Source organism: Bombyx mori, chromosome 16 (genome assembly GCF_030269925.1).
Source record: "Bombyx mori chromosome 16, ASM3026992v2".
NCBI lineage: Eukaryota > Metazoa > Arthropoda > Insecta > Lepidoptera > Bombycidae > Bombyx > Bombyx mori.
The window spans coordinates 4,690,354-4,706,018 of record NC_085122.1 but is presented as its reverse complement, the minus strand read 5'-3'; the positions used below and the strand labels follow the sequence as shown (position 1 = coordinate 4,706,018).

The following is a 15,665-nucleotide window of genomic DNA, read 5'->3' as shown; positions in this document are numbered from 1 at the left end:
CAGATTGCACCTGGGAATGAGTTGCTTGCTCCGGGCATTTCAATATTGTAATAATTGTTACGTTATAATACTCATTGTAAAAATGAATATTTAAAAAAACCTAACATTAAAAAAAAAAATAAAAAAAAAAGAAGACTTGTCCGCTGAGTTTCTTGCCAATTCTTCTCAGGACGGAGGCTTGTTTTTGTGAATTGGCGGTAGTTCTTTTGACGTTCAACAAGTATGTACATTTATGTTGAATAATTTTTTTTTGTTTTTTTATTTAGATTTTTTAAATCTAATTAACAAGTTAGGAATGCACAAAAGATAAACGAACAATCATTTCCTTTAAATCTTGCAATTTGCAATTCTGAGGACACCCGTAATCTTTGGGAATACTAATGTATCAAAAAAATATTTTGAATCGATTCAACGAATCTGTGATTAATTGAAATTATAATTAACGAAAATACCGATTTATAATTGCTTCAAATCTAAAACCGTTTAGGCATATAGTAATTGACATTCAAAAAAGATTCGTCGTGGTCTAAAGGATAAGACGCCCGGTGCATTCGTATCAAGCGATGCGACTGTGTCGGTGTTCGAATACCGCAAGCGGGTACGAATTTTTCTAGAGAAATACGTGCCTGAAAACTGTTCACGATTGACTTCCACGGTGAAGGAATAACATCGTGTAATAAAAATCAAACCCGAAAAATTATAATTAGCGTAATTACTGGTGGTAGGACGTCTTGTCAGTCCGCATGGGTAGGTACCACCGCCTTAGCCGACCTTAGATGTCCATAAGCTTCGGTTACCACTTAAAACGAAGTGGGCCGTCAGCTCATCCACCCATCTAAGCAATAAAAAAGACTATTGGTTTAAAAAAAATTTGCTAATGAATTTTTAATCGTCAATCTCGAACATGATGTTGCAGATATAAAATGTTCACGATTGACATCCACGATGAAGGAATAACATCGTGTAATAAAAATCAAACCCACAAAATTATAATGCCACCCTGCCTATTTCTGCCGTGAAACAGTAATGCGTTCGGCTTGAAGGGTAGGGCAGCCGTTGTAACTATACTGAGACCTTAGAACTTATATCCCAAGGTGGGTGGCGCATTTACGTTGTAGATGTCTATGGGCTCCAGTAACCACTTAACACCAGGTGGGTTTTTTTTTTATGATTGAAGGATTACTGATGGCCCGGAGGCCTTTCCAGTTTCACCAGGACAGGTGGGCGAGCAAAGGCTCAGCCAGGAGGGGTGGGATTTGCTAACAGCTACCCGAGCGCCTCCGAAGGGGACCTAACAGCTCAAGAGCAGCTGCTTCGCGAATCTACTACCGGATCGGAATCGCGACCCGCTGAGAAGATCCGGCGAGAAACTCAGCGAGCTGATTCATGGGTTAGGTTGCACGGCGAACTCTTTGTCGAGTTCGACGACTACGGTTACCGGGGTCCCTAAGCCTGCTCCTAGTGTTAGAGCTGAAGGCGTCTAATGCAAAGGTTATTGGATCTGATGGATCCGTAAGGACGTGTCTAGGGCGTCGACGGTGACTGGCTCCTGCGTGATCAGGATTCGGGGAGTAGTCAGCGGCGGCTACGATAACGCGATTATCATGACGCATAGCCTTATCGAAGTACCCAGGTGGGTTGTGAGCTCGTCCACCCATCTAAGCAATAAAAATAAAAAAAAACTATATACGTTAAAATCCACAAATCGAACGAAAAACTACTCTGAACGGTTGAAACATTTTTACTGCATTAATTATTTTCAATTATTTATAAAAGAAAACGAATACCATTCGAAATAATAATAAAAAAACATACAAAATAATTTTGTCTTGAACCTCACAATTCTACAAAAAAAAAGGATCCCCGAATTGTGGAGTTGACGTTCACACCGGAATTTCGTTTACTGTTTTTTTATTATTATTATTATTTTTACGTAATCCAAATTCAAAAAAGTTATTATGATTCAAATTGCTTATTAACTCACACGCACCCACCCACGGAAAGCGGTCAGCAGTACAGCTTAATATTTATAACTCATGAACTTGACTCCAGTTAAGTTCGCTGCGTGGACGACGCGGGAATTTCCTCGGGTAAATAAAACAAGACAGATGGCAACACACCGCCGCAGTTCCGTTCAACAAGTCCATGATTATGTGCGTCGAACGATTAGCATTGTAGCATTGTGTTCTTTTCGTTCGAATAGTGAATTCTGATTTTCTTGTGTCGTGAGTGCGATCGATATTAAACAATAACGCATCTAAATTACGAAAGTGAGTAGTTGGGATTTAAATTTAAGAGGTTTTTATTTTAAAACTAGCAGACTTCGTAGTGCCTCAATCGATAAATAAAAGACCTAAACTTTTGCATAAAATAAACAAAAGGAATCCGTCCGACGGGGGACACGTCAAAGGGAACACAAAATAGATTATTTAATTCTGAGCATTTTCATATTTATCTACCTTTTAAACCTTCTCTGGACTTCCACAAATAATTCAAGACCAAAATTAGCCAAATCGGTCCAGCGGTTCTCGAGTTTTAGCGAGACTAACGAACAGCAATTCATTTTTATATATTTTAAAATAATTTTCGATACTTATCCAATCGACATTCTTTAAGGCCTTGACATATTTGAAAACAATAGTATTAATGACATACAAATAATAATCGATCGACAAAAATGCAATCTATTAAAAATATCACACTAATAAAATTAAAACGAATGGCGATCGTTTACAAAGATTTAAATAAACATTTCGTTAACAAAAAAAAACAATTTTAAAAACTGATGCACCATTAGCTGTCATCTTAGACTATTAAACCAAAAATACTCAAATTTGAAGAATCAAACAAAATAAAATTAAGTGTGCAAAAATATTTGAATCTAATTAAAATGCCATTGATACATACTAACTAAATCATGAGTGGTACATATCATTATAACACAAATTAGTACAGCAATAAAACATTTTACGGGAAAATAATGAAATGAAAATAATAATAAAAAACATAACATAACCTGAAAATAAAAATATTATTATTACATATAAATATATAAAACAACACTGACCGAATAGTTTATTTCTATTTTTCTTCTTTTTAATAGCTAATAAACGCCGACTTAACCTAATATGTGTATGGCTCTAATAAAGAATAAAAAAAATAATAAAAAAAATAGCTAATAAACGAACAAGAAGGAAACCCCTCAAAATAAACCGCGTAGGACTTCCTATTGAAAGATAATTTACGATTTCAAACTGAAAGGTTTTTTTTTATTATTCAATTAATTATATTACCGTTCTGTGCAAAATTAAAAATTTATAAATTATCTTAATCCACATATTTCCCATTTTATCAACGTAATTTTCGCCAACTTTAATACCTCTGCTTAACTTGCCAATTTATGCATCAAGGATCTATGAGACAATGCCAAACAAACAAAATTAAGCAATAAAGACGAAATTATACATTTAACGAATTTGCCTAAAACTGTAATAGATTTTGCTTCAGGCGATGATCCAAAACTAAAATCATCAAATTCAATAGGAAGTTTAGCCTTTATTCCGTTAAAATTATGATTGACTTCAAGTCATCATGCAGCATTCACAACGTATGGGCTCCGGCGACCACTTATTATCACCGGGGACGGAGAGCTCACCTGCCCGCCAACCAATGCAATAAAATAATATATGTATTTTTTTTTTATTGCTTAGATGGATGGACGAGCTCACAGCCCACCTGGTGTTAAGCGGTTACTGGAGCCCATAGACATCTACAACGTAAATGCGCCACCCATCTTGAGATATAAGTTCTAAGGTCTCAGCATAGTTACAATGGCTACCCCACCCTTCGAACCGAAACGTATTACTGCTTCACGGCGGAAATAGGCGGGGTGGTGGTACCTACCCGTGCGGACTCCCAAGAGGTCCTACCACCAGTTTAAAAATTAAACAAACACGATTAAACAGCAAACCGCCTAATTAATCAGAGCAAAAGATATAAAATTATTGTTATACCCTTGATTCGTATGCAAATTTTCAAGTTAATCAGACGTCTTAAAATCAGTGAAAATTCCTTTCATATATTCCGTTTATACAAACAAATATACATACATATGCTAGACTAATAAAATAGTTTTAAAAAAACACATTATATATAATACCAAAACAAGCTCTGGCTTATAATACTAAGGTTGCATGGACTACAATAAATCATAGTTCGTACGAGCGACTCGTGAACCTGTTAAAGTTTTTGCAATTCAAATAGACGAAACTCAATTTAACTCTGCACTACCGCTACAGAAGGAAGGACAATGCCGAACTAACTAGTTGCCAAACATTCGAAATCTCTTAATACCCGTATATCATTTCATTCCGATTATTTATTCGAACGTATTAACCGGAAGTTTGAATTGTGACTCAGACGGTATAACGTCTTCTAGTATCTGGCCAGTGACTATTTTAATAAAGTACCAATGTCATTTTATTTCACCTAAACACATGCAAACTTAACTTGGAATTTTGTTGTGAAGGTTGAATTTAAGTATGTGATAGCTTCCGGTCTGTTCGATGTTGAGTGCTAATATGCTCAAAATCTGAGTTACAATAACAGTTGCCTTGTCAGTTTTAGGTACACACAATATAATAAACAAAACTTAAAAAGTATACAAAACACGCTTCAATAGTAAAAATTAAATACTATAACTTTTTTATAGCACACCGGATTATAGGTCAAAAAAATAAAAATAAAATTGTATTGCCATCGGTCCTTAATAAGAGAACAAGTTTTTAAACTAAAAATGCGTACAAAGTCGTAAAAATGCACGTCCGATAAACTTGAGTTGAAAATTGCATTGAAATTGACCGTTGAATAAATAGACAACAACATAATCCAATGAGAACGGGTTCCACATGGTTTCTTGCAAATTAATTCATTGACACCTCAATTGTTGAAATAAGTAACAATTTATAAGGAATCATAATACGCCCTTACTAGCTACCGTTTCCGATCCGGTGGTAGATTCTGCGAAGCACTACTCTTGCTAGGGTCAGTGTTAGCAATCCGGTTTGAGCCCCGTGAGCTCACCTACCTTTCAAGGCTCTCAGCATAGGTAGAAAAAAAAAACTAGCGCTTTTCAAGGCTCACTCTAATCCATTTTAACAATAAATAATTTCAATGAACACCGACACATTTACTACAGCGAATTATAAGATTAATTTTTTAAACAGGATACATACGTGACAAGAAAATATTTTATTGATATTTTTAATTCAAGCAAACGTAGGTTTTACCAGAAATTAAGGTGTTCGACCTTAACATGCGCAGCTCCTTCACTTAGGGCCTTTGCTTTACTTTCGAAAAGTTAAAATATCATCCACCCCGAGTATCGCGAACACGTTTCTGGTACCACAGTTCAGTGTGCTTAGTGCGAGTTATTTAACGTTCTCGATAGCGTAAAAGTTAAATCCAATTTGTATGCAGTTGGAACAGCGCCCCTAGCGGCAAACGTTCCAATTCCATACAAATTTGATTAACCTTTACGGGATCGACAACGTTAAAAAACTCGCACTAAGCACCCTGGCTATTTTTTCCGCTAAGCAATCAGCCATTCCGGTTTGGAGAGTATTAGAGCCGTTATTATAATGCAATTGACACAATCACAAGTCGTTAACGGCGAATTTCGACGGCTATATTAACTTTACAGATGTATCGACCGTCAAGACTTTGGTGAATACGATTAATACTTTCTATATGTAAAATGATAAGACCAATTTCTCAATATCATGCCGCCGGGACAACAGTAATTCGTCGATTTAACAAAGAGATAACTCAATATCACAGGATAAGGTTTGAAATCTACAATTCCGACTTTTGAGTATTTTCGTGTTACTATTGTAATTAATTCTATAATAAAGTACTAGCGACCCGCGCTCGCTTCGCTTCGGAAACATTAAATTTATTAATGATAGGCGAGTCCCGCCATGTTGCGCGCGGTACGACAATAGCTGCGGGTGACGCCGCAGGGCGAAGCTAGTCTAAGAAAAGGTTACGGTTAAGGTTAGATGTATAGATTACTTTATTCTATCGTCAATAGTTTTCGCAGCGCACGCGATCTAAAGAATATTTTAGGTAATTTTTTTACACCTTGCGTTACATTATTGGAGATTTAGTAAGGATCCCTAATTTAAAAAAAATTATAGCCTATGTCACTCGGGAATAGTGTAGCTTCCAAACAGTGAAAAAAATTTTCAAATCGGTTCAGTAGTTTCGGAGCCTATTCAATACAAACAAACAAACAAATCTTTCCTCTTTATAATATTAGCATAGACTAGATTTCGATGCAACCTTCACAATAGATTTTTTATTGCGTCAACGGATGATCGAGCTCATCTTGATCGAAACATTATAGTATTAGATTGTCCCACCCTTAAAACCGAAACTCATGACTGATTCGCGGCCAAATTCCTACAATACCTATTTGTTAAATCAAATGAATGTTAGTTATTTGAATTAGTGTGCACTATCTGCTCATGTGTTCTGTCAATGGTGAAAACTTATTTGGTTATTGATACAATAAAGAAAAAAAAACCTACTCATGAGGGCTCAGAATATTACCACAACTTTTTTTCCGAGTTCAAATTTCGTTTAGTTACTTGTTCTAAAATCGATTTATTTGCTAAGCATTCAGATAATACATAGTAGCAAAATACAGAGGTCACTAAAATACAACATGAAAAATGATGTGGCTTATTAAATTTATTCGTTCTACACTTCGTTCGTGTTTTAAAGCTTCCAATAAATATTAATCTTGGTTAGTTGGCTTTTTAATTACCTATAAATACCCGCGATTCAAGGGCACAGTTTTCGTGTTCACGATGCCTTTCTTCCTGACAGTTCGCACCAGTCAAAAATAATCTTAACTCGAGCCAACAGACAATCTATACAAATAAATAAAATTGGAGTGTCTGTTTGTAATAATAAAATAACCACTTTTTACTAAATGCGTAAGTATGTATACACAGTACATATACCAAAATAACCTTTTTTTTGTTAATTTTGTCTGTATGTCTGTTTGTTCCGGATTGTTAATCGCTGGAACGGCTGGACCGATTTTGACGGGACTTTCACTGATAGGTAGCTGATGGTATAAGGAGTAACTTAGGCTACCGCGATACGACAATAACCGCGGGCAACATCGCGGGACTCAGCTAGTATAATAATATAAATTCGTTGCAAAAAACGTAGATTAAGTTTTAATGGGCCTTCAACCTTTGCCTTCATTTGAAAATAAACTTTTCTCTCTTTCACTATCCAGACACCAAATCAATTATTAGATTTAACTCGGCTTTTTTTTTCTTCAAAGAAAATTATATTTACTTTATTAATGGAAAGTTAAAACTGGTTGATTAATTTGTAATAATATTTTTGTTTTTACGTTTAGTCGCCATTTGTAGAGTTTGTACCTGTAACAAACACAATTATAGTTAATAAACGTTAATAAAAAAAATATGAGTAGGTAAGCACTGCATATTTTTGTACAAGAAAAAATCACCGGTATGTGGGAGTTGAACCTCACCAAAAACTCCTGCCGCTCACAGCTGGCGCTCAACCCCGGACCGGGACGGAACCCAGCCCGGGCCATTGAAACTAGCGTGACAGGGCTGACGCAGAGCATATTACATCCATCCCAAAGCATACCTAATGTTAAGCGGTTATCAAAGCCAACCTTAATTGCATTGAATAACCGCTCTCCGAGTTTTCAAAATGGGACGCTAGCTTGCTTCGCAGCACAATTAGGCAAGGCGGCGGTTTATTCGTGTAAACTCCCAATAGAGTAATGGGAGGCAGGGCTGTCAATAAATAATTTAGGCCATAAATTCCCGAAAATTAAAACACTGATCTATACTAATATTATAAAGAGGAAAGATTTGTTTGTTTGTTTGTTTCGAATAGGCTCCAAAACTACTGGACCGATTTGAAAAATTCTTTTTCCATTAGAAGCCGATATTGTCCCTGATGAACATAGGCTACTTTTTTAATTTTTTTTTGTTTGTTTCATGTGTATTTTAATGTTTCCGAAGCGAAGCGAGGGCGGGTCGCTAGTTGCTTATATAACACGATACACGCAATGTAAAATTTTAAGGTGCAATGACGCGCAGAAACGCGGGCTTCAACTGGAATCGCATCACATTGCGGATTCAAGAGATATAACGCACCAAACCAAAGAATAGTTTAGCATAATAATTATTTTTCTATTTTATGTAGGGTAATTGATCATTTATCCTTGTTAAATCTTCCAACATAAAGAAATAGTATTTTCTTCGGTTTACGCGAATCGTAGACATCATTAAAATCAATCTGTTAGTAGAGTATCTGGTCCACTCGGAGAATATTTATGAATATGCAATGATAATCATTGAGGCTGTAGGTATACAACAAAAGGAAGATCTTCCACAGAGCGGGTGATATTGCTCGGTAGATCGACGGTCCGAATGTTGTTGTTTGCAACTTGTATATTGCAAGCTTATCTTGAAAATGTAGTAAGCGAGATTCAGGCATCTGTCAAATATCTTGGCTAAATGGCTATCGCCACAAGGTACCGATGTTCTTAAGGCGCTAGGAATTTGCAAATTCCAGTACTAATAATGGCACTCACAGCGGGCCATGCCTTCATGCGTTACTGCCACCAGCTACGCAGTCACGAGTTCCAGTCTGAAGAACATCATCCTGATGCATCTGTTATTTTGAACCTTCTACGGCATACAACTAAATTACTCTTTTAAAGATGTCTTTGAATTTTGCAAGAATACAAATACGTGCATATCATTCGTTAACCACTTTTTACCTAATAATATTATTCTGGATATCAATAGAACTTGCAATAATTATTATAAATTACCTAATCATTTAAAAACTGATACAAAGATCTGATAATACCATTGCTGCATATTATTTAATTTTTTTAATTTGCGCAATATCTTTAAATACATATTATTATAAACGTGAAATACTGGTATGAACAATTTTAATACTGTCCAAACTGGTCGTCGGCTGCACTTTTAAGTGTTTTTGTTCAAATAAAATTAACTTCGGATTTCTGGTGTGATTTTGAGTTGTATTCGAATTTCCTGTGACAGTTTTAGGTGGTTCTATTAATGCAGATGATTATTCATACGATAGTAATCTTGATCCATTTGCGTATTTAGTATTAGGGTATCAATATTAATCAACAAATCATAAAGTAACTTTCTTAGTGTAGATATCCGTTAGGTTTCTTCCACTGGGGCTAGAGGAAGGACTTATATCGGATAGTGTAGCCTGGCCTCTAAGCTGAAATGGAATGTACGCCTAACGACAAACCAATTGCAGTCATTATATATAATACAATATACTTTTTTATGGATTTGTATAGTGGACGAATTTAAGACATTTGTGATACTGAGCGGTGTTTGTGTGTCTGCAAACCAAATATCAGAAGTTAAATAGAGGACACGTTAATCAGTATTCCTTAATGAGCATTGTTTTAAAAAAATTCCGTACAACAGAGAAGAGTCATCTTGTAAAATTCCGGTGCCTTCATTTGTTACTAATAGATTAATCAAACCTGATTAAATATGACGTGTATGCTTAGATATCGAACAGGTAAGATCGCAGTCTGATGAGGTCGTTGGAAATTAAATTAGTTTCGTACCAAACTGATGTATTTTTAAATAATTTGTGTGAGTAGATATAATTATCTCAATATTAATTATTATAGTATTATTTACGTATCGAGACATGCGATTTTGTTGTGTTTACAATACTTCAACCCAATTCAAAAAATCTAGGATATGGTCATGAAAGCGTCCCCGATCAGGAATCAAATCTACGTGGTAAATCTTAGACAATTCGAGAGTCTGTATAATACTATGTTTCAATGATAAGCACTGGTTTTGTACACGAAAAATTTAGATGCAATGATTGGAGATTCTAATAGCCACTGAGAATCAATCCCACTCACTTTTATTTTTTTTTATTTTTTTTATTGCTTAGATGTGTGGACGAGCTCCTAGCCCACCTGATGTTAAGTGGTTACTGGAGCCCATAGACATCTACAACGTAAATGCGCCACACACCTTGAGATATAGTTCTAAGGTCTCAGTATAGTCACAACGGCTGCCCCACCCTTCAAACCGAAACGCATTACTGTTTCACGGCAGAAATAGGCGGGGCGGTGGTACCTACCCGTGCGGACTCACAAGAGGTCCTACCACCAGTAAAGACACACATGAACTCGCATAAAAATCGAGAAGTTACAATCTTGGAGAAATTCATAAATTACACATATACACATTTTTTTTCTGTCTCGTTTATCTGAATAAATAACGTATATTTCAAAATTATTATTTTTTTGAAAAAAAGTTGAATTCAGTTTTCCTCTGTTTCTTGTTTTATTATCCAGGCACAAAACGTTGCTTGCAGGGAACTAACCTTACCTCTTAACACCGGTCTTCGAAATATTTACAGATACACTTATTGTATCAGAGAACTGGGAAATAACCGGGTCTATGACATAAAGCAACAAAACGAACGAAAAAAACTAAATACACTTTCAACCTTTACATTAATTTTGTTTGTAATTATTCAATGATGGTGCGAATTAATTACAAACAGCATTAAAACTTCCATTACCATTTTTATGGAGTGTTTGTGGATAAGTCGAGAAAATGCAAATTTACAGCACCATTCGCACATGCTTAAAATCTACATTAAAATTGGTAATTTACGTTTCATACATGTAATTTTACGTATCATTAGGTAAACTTGGGGTTTTTTTTTTTGATACATTCATAAACATTTTATGTATTCATCGATATTTATTATTGTCACCAAACCAATTACAATACGTCTACATATTAAAATAAGATTAGTTATTTTTGAGTACAAGTAGAAATACAAATGTGTTTGACATAGTGCATTATTAAATACTTGCCAAATCCGTGGTGCAAAGGTTTTGTTGTTAAATCGTAAAATACATAACCATTTCTGAGTCTACACAAACAAAGAATAATACGTTTGTCTGTCACTTTTTTTTTATTGTCATTGTAGGCAGACGAGCATACGGCCCACCTGATGGTGAGTGGTTACCATCGCCCATGGACTTCAGCAATGCCAGGGGCAGAGCCAAGCCGCTGCCTAATTAACTTCGAAATTAACTAATTGAGCATAAGGGCTAGTAAGCAGTTAACCGGTGCTATTTATACTTTAGAGAACTAGTTCAAATACTTCTTCAGTACTTACGATTCATTATTTAGCGGTTCATATATCTATATTTTAAATTACATATACACTTTTAATAAAGACGAAAGGGCAGATCGAATTTATAAAGGTTTCGTTTTTATATAATACATTTACATTTGCCCAAGGAATCCGAATAGCTATAGAATTACGCCGAGTAAATTGCCTTATAAATAACGCTAGAATTTGTTTTACACCAACTATTTAAAGTTTCATACTTTAGAATATCACGAATTTATTCGAAGAGCAGAAAAAAGATGATTGTATCAATCGACTGAACTGAAACTATTTCATAATTTATATAATATATATGTAGTTTTTAATATTTATTTAAAACATTACTCGAAAGTAATCGAAAAAAATAATTAATTTGAACATTAAGCACGAATATTAAAATGTTTCAGTTTAATAAAAATATTTATACGTGATAATTACAATAAGAAACGAACAACAAAACAATAATGCAATTGCGGACACTACTTGAAATATTCACGCACCAATATACCGGCCAAACAGGAAAAACGAGACCATCACTTGAATCGCAAAGGCCCAAGATCATTAAAAATTCAAAGCCACGCTATCACGTCTAAAACGTCCTTTTGTTCTAGAGCAGTGACAACCTCGATTCAACTCATCTACGGACTTTGAACGGTTACTGTTTTTGAACGTCCATTAATCGTGTCCTTTATCATTTACAGATGAGTCGCTACTGTGTGCCGAGGGCAGCGGCGGTGCTGTGGATGCTGTTCCTATTGCTGCCTGGAATAGGCACCCAGTTTGCTAACCCGATCAACTCATTACTGAACTTCGTCACTGAAGGGACTAAGCAACTCGATAACGAACCTCCTGATCAGAGGAATTTGCTGTCAGAATATGATTTCATCATAGTAGGAGCAGGCACCGCAGGGTGCGTACTTGCCAATCGACTCAGCGAAATCCAAGACTGGAAAATTTTACTCGTCGAAGCGGGCACAAACGAAAATTACCTAATGGATATTCCTATAGTAGCTAATTACCTACAATTTACAGCCGCTAATTGGGGCTACAAAACGAAACCATCTAACAAATATTGTGCTGGTTTTGAAAACAAACAATGTAACTGGCCCAGAGGAAAAGTAGTTGGAGGTTCAAGTGTACTCAATTACATGATATACACCAGGGGTTCATCAGTAGACTATAACAATTGGAAGGCGATGGGAAACGATGGCTGGGGCTGGGACGACGTACTCCCGTATTTTAAGAAAATAGAGAATTACAACATACCGTCCTTTGATGACCCAGAGTACCACGGGCACGACGGGTATTTGAATGTAGAGCATGCGCCTTTCCGCACAAAGAAAGGAAAGGCATGGGTCAAAGGAGCACAGCAATTGGGTTTTAAGTATAACGACCATAATGGAAAAAGCCCAGCAGGAGTTTCTTTCCTGCAACTGTCAATGAAAAATGGTACCCGTCACAGTTCTAGCCGAGCTTACCTGCATCCAATCAATAAAAGAAATAATCTACATTTGTCAAAGGGCAGCCTGGTGACCCGTATTATTTACGACGATGACACCAAAACTAAAGCCATAGGAATCGAATTGGAGAAATTAGGAAGAAAATATAAAATATTGGCTTCGCGTGAAGTGATTTTATCAGCGGGGGCAATAAATTCTCCACAATTGTTAATGTTATCAGGAATCGGGCCCAAGAGACATTTAGAATCAATGAACATAGAAGTCATTAAGGATTTACCTGTTGGGTATAACTTAATGGACCACATCGCTGCTGGCGGCGTGCAATTTATGGTAAACGATCAGAGTTTCTCACTGTCAACGGAGTACATATTGAGGCATTTGGAGCTGGTTTTTAAGTGGATGGCAAATCATAATGGCCCACTCTCTATTCCTGGTGGATGTGAAGCGTTGGTATTCTTGGATTTAAAGGACAAATTTAACGCAACCGGTTGGCCCGATTTGGAGTTATTGTTTATCAGTGGCGGTCTAAATTCAGACCCATTACTTCCAAGAAATTTCGGTTTCGACGAACAAATATACGCCGACACATATGGACCTTTAGGTAAAAATGATTTATTCATGGTATTTCCCATGCTGATGCGTCCCAAATCGAGAGGACGAGTGATGCTGCAAAGCAGAAATCCAAAAGCGTATCCCACTTTGATTCCTAACTATTTTGAGCACTCTGAGGATTTACAGAAGATTGTCGAAGGTATAAAAATTGCTATTGAAATTTCGAGACAACCGGCCATGAAGAAAATCGGAACAAAATTGTACGATGTACCCATAGAGGAGTGTTTGCAATACGGGCCTTTCGGAAGCGACGCATATTTTGCTTGTCAAGCGCAAATGTTCACGTTTACAATCTACCATCAAAGCGGAACTTGTAAGATGGGGCTGAAGACTGATCCGACTAGTGTCGTGGATTCAAGATTGCGTGTACACGGTATCTCTAATTTACGCGTTATAGATGCAAGCGTAATGCCAGATATAACATCGGGACATACAAACGCTCCAGTATACATGATCGCAGAGAAAGGTTCTGATATGATCAAACAAGACTGGGGTAAAATATGAATTTAATGAGGAATGCTCCAAAGATATTATAATTTAATTAGATCTTTTTTTTTTTGGTTCGGTAATACCTAACCCAGTATATTTTATCACTTAGTTTTTCATTTCGGTGCAATTTATGTTTAGTAATTTATTGTAAAGCATATCTGTGATTTTATTAGGGATAAGTACTAACTATATATGTATAATAAATATATTACTTAAGGTGATGTCACAAGGGTTTAATTCTAACAATTAAATACAATTTAATATTCATTTTTTCTAATTTTCAAAGTCAAATTCAAGACGTTAAAGGCGTCTTTTTTAGGATTGTCACGATATGTTATTCGATTATATAATGATATAGTTTAAGTAAGTGCATTATTTAAAAACAAATGTACATCTGTATGTAAAACAGCATACACATACATACTCAAAAATTCGTTATGTCATAAACAGTGTTTTCATTGTGCACTTCTTTAATTTCTTTTATGATAATCAGTCAACGGTTACCTTTACCGGTTGCGAAAGACAATATGGACTTTAATGATAACACGATTCTCACTAGCCCTTCTTCTTCATCTCAGTCGTTTGCACTCTTGGCAGAGTGGTCGTGATCATCAGTTCGGATTGTAGTGCGCTATGGTCCTTATGAACATATATAGTGTTTATCAGCATTTATCATTAGCATTGATTTTACCAAATATACAAACGATTTAATTACTACCCAAAAAAATCAAGTAATGAAAATGTAACCAAAATTAAACAATATACAAACTGGGAATTTTCAAAAGTATTTTCCGAGATATAAGTCCTATTATCCTATGTCTAAACTAATCAGTACAGTGATAATTTCGTAGTTCAAAAAAGAATATTCTTTTTCAGTAGTCTATTATCAATCATACGACAATACAAGAATTAACGGACTTTTATATTATATATTATTATATTTCTTTCATTCCTTAGAGGTGAAGCCTTTTATCAGACCCGGTGTTATATCGTAGCTTCCACAGTTTCTTCTTTAAGATAATATTTGAAGTAAAAATTTCAATGCAAAAGACAACACAGCAAATTACTACACCGCGTTTATTATTTATTTATAAGGCCGAAAATTGTTATTTTTATTTCTTATTGTATACATTATTGCTGGACAAATTGCTTGCAACTTGTGAAATATATTCCATGACATTTTGTTGCTACGACTAGCTTTTATTAGCTTGAACGGAATCTTTCAAGGTAACTTTTATAGATATTAAGACACCCGATGAAATAAAAAAAAATGAACAGGTATCAAGGAACTATAACATTACAATAATATAGACTACTTTGGCTGAAGATTCTGACAATGATAACCAGGAAAAAAAGTATCCAATAGTTTTTTTTTTTAGCTCGACTTGCTATTTGAAGTATTTGTATTGTATTATTTTTTGTTTGTTCTTTAAACATTTTTACTCATTACGTTTAAGACTTTAGGAAATGTAATCAAGCTACGTTTATAAGTATTTTATGTTTTACGTGTTTAGTGTGGATTTACATAATTCTTAAAATTTAAAAGTATGAAATATATAGGACAGACTTTACAGCTTTTGTGACAATTTAATTTCATTTTCATTTGGCTGTATAGAAATCGCTTGGATTGTGTTTAGTAGGTATACATAGATTTTAAAACTATAAAATGTGTGTGTGTAAATTGGAACAGGTGTTGTAATTAGAGAACAAGTAAGAAGAGAAGACTTATCCCTTCTAGAAATGTCGACGGAAACTAAAAGTTTACCTAACCCTAAAATGTAATTTTAAGCACTAAGCAATTTGCAGACAAAAAAACGACAGATTCTGCGTTAC

At 35.3% G+C, this 15,665-nt stretch overlaps 2 protein-coding genes across 2 annotated transcripts in view; one reads left to right on the top strand and one right to left on the bottom strand.

Annotated features, from left to right (window-relative positions):
• The window catches only part of LOC101741968 (flotillin-2), a 436,009-nt gene that overhangs the window by 335,911 nt on the left and 84,433 nt on the right, over positions 1 to 15,665 (bottom strand). The window lies entirely within an intron of this gene.
• On the top strand, positions 2,066 to 14,053 carry LOC105842056 (glucose dehydrogenase [FAD, quinone]). Its single transcript, XM_038016426.2, has 2 exons — positions 2,066 to 2,270; positions 11,973 to 14,053. Exon 2 carries the CDS (start codon positions 11,973 to 11,975, stop codon positions 13,845 to 13,847), a length of 1,875 nt encoding a protein of 624 aa, XP_037872354.1. The 5' UTR covers positions 2,066 to 2,270; the 3' UTR covers positions 13,848 to 14,053.